General features: G+C 39.0%; 1 protein-coding gene across 1 annotated transcript; it reads left to right on the forward strand.

The window, feature by feature from the left end:
- Positions 1-237: 237 nt before the first annotated feature.
- LOC100920815 (olfactory receptor 4D5-like) lies at positions 238-2,059 on the forward strand. Its single transcript, XM_003766452.3, has one exon. The coding sequence runs from the start codon at positions 475-477 to the stop codon at positions 1,414-1,416; it is 942 nt and encodes a 313-aa protein (XP_003766500.3). The 5' UTR covers positions 238-474; the 3' UTR covers positions 1,417-2,059.

Below are 2,059 nucleotides of genomic sequence, written 5' to 3' on the forward strand. Positions count from 1 at the left end.
GTGTCTTTCTGAAATCATCTTGTTGGTCATTTCTTACCGAACAATAATATTCCATAATATTCATATACCACAATTTATTCAGCCATTCTCCAATTGATGAGCATTCACTCAGTTTCCAGTTTCTGACCACTACAAAGAGGGCTGCCACAAACATTCGTGCACATACAGATTCCTTTCCCTTCTTTATGATCTCTTTGGGATATAAGCCCAGTAGTAACACTGCTGGATCAAAGGATATGCAGTTTGATAATGTTTTGTTCCTCTAAATATTTAAAAGTACATCTATGCAGCATGAGATTATTTAGAATAGAATATTTAAGGAGTGTATCTTAGAATATCAGAATTCTTAATAGATAGGTTCAAATTGCAATTTCTCTTCCATGTTTCTATTGGGGTCAGGGAGGCCATAGAGGAAATAACATTGATAAATCTTTTTTTCTTTTTCTTTTTCTTTAGCTCTTCAGTGAAGGTTCTATGGACCATGGAAATAGCAGCACCATAATGACTGGATTTTTCTTCCAGGGACTAGTGAAATCTCTGGAACTACAGGCCCTATTATTTGTTGTTTTCTTTATTGTATATATCACTGCCATTTTGGGCAATCTCTTTGTAGTTTTAACTATCTGGACTAGTCCTCGTCTCCACACACCCATGTACTCCCTCCTTGGCCACTTGTCTTTTGTTGATATTTGCTATTCCCTAATAGCCACTCCAAGGATGCTGAGGGACCTGCTGGTGGAGAATAAGCAAATTTCATTTTCAGGTTGTTTTACCCAGCTCTTCTTCATTCATTTCCTAGGTGGCACTGAGATTCTTAATCTGGTAGTCATGGCATTTGATCGCTACGTTGCCATCTGCAGACCACTACATTATGTTGCCATAATGAATCCAATGACCACAAGCCGTTTATTATTGGCCTCTTGGCTAGGAGGATTGATACATTCATCCCTTCAACTTGCCCTCTTGCTTCCCCTTCCCTTCTGTGGTCCCAACCTGTTGGACAACTTCTACTGTGATATCATTCAGGTCTTGGAGCTGGCCTGCACAGACACATATGCTGTGGAACTTCTGGTGGTTGGCAACAGTGGGCTGGTCACCTTGATAGTCTTTCTGGCTTTGCTCATCTCCTACTCTGTTATCCTTGTTACTCTAAGAACCCACTCAGCCCATGCCCGGACTAAGGCTTTATCTACTTGTGGTGCCCACATAACAGTGGTAGTAATGACCTTCATTCCTGCACTCTTGGTCTATGCTTGGCCTTTTCGGGATCAATCCCAAGACAAGGGTATCTCAGTGCTACACATTGTGCTATTGCCTATGCTCAACCCCTTAGTATATACTCTGAGAAACAAGGAAATGCATGAAGTCATGAAGGGTGGTTACCTGAGGGCTGTCATTTGGTTAAGAAGACAATAAAACTGACCAATGTCAACAACAGGGGCCATTTTCCTTGGATCTTTACTTCTTCTTTTGGCTAGAACCCCAAATGGATTTTTCCTCTCTTCATTACCCATCACTACATTGTAGCTTATATTGTAGAATTGAAAGGAAATTAGTCACAGTGAAAATACTTTATTGTTTTACTAATGGGACAGACTGGAGGGGATGAAGCCATGATGGTAGAGTAAGTCAAGAATTTGATCTAAAACTCTCCCAAATTGACTTCCAAAAAAACTACAAAATAGTATCATATGAGATCTCAAGCTGTATCATAAAATAATAATTATCAAAACAACCTGGCACTGGCTAAGAAAAAGTGTGGCAGATGAGTGGAACAAATTAGGAACATAGTACAGAATAACAAATCACTACAGTAGCCTATTGTTTGATATACACAAAGACCCAAGCTTTGGGGGCAAGAATTCACTATTTTCTGGCAAAACCAGGAAGCAGGTTGCAGAAACTATCTATCAATCAACATTCATACCATAAACCAAGATAAGGTTAAAATAGGTACATGATTTAGACATAAAAGGTAATACCATTAACAAATTAGGAAAGCAAGGGACAGTTTACTTGTAAATCTATAGATGAGGGAAGAAATTTATTGCAAAACAAA

Source organism: Sarcophilus harrisii, chromosome 3 (assembly GCF_902635505.1).
Source record: "Sarcophilus harrisii chromosome 3, mSarHar1.11, whole genome shotgun sequence".
Taxonomy (NCBI): domain Eukaryota; kingdom Metazoa; phylum Chordata; class Mammalia; order Dasyuromorphia; family Dasyuridae; genus Sarcophilus; species Sarcophilus harrisii.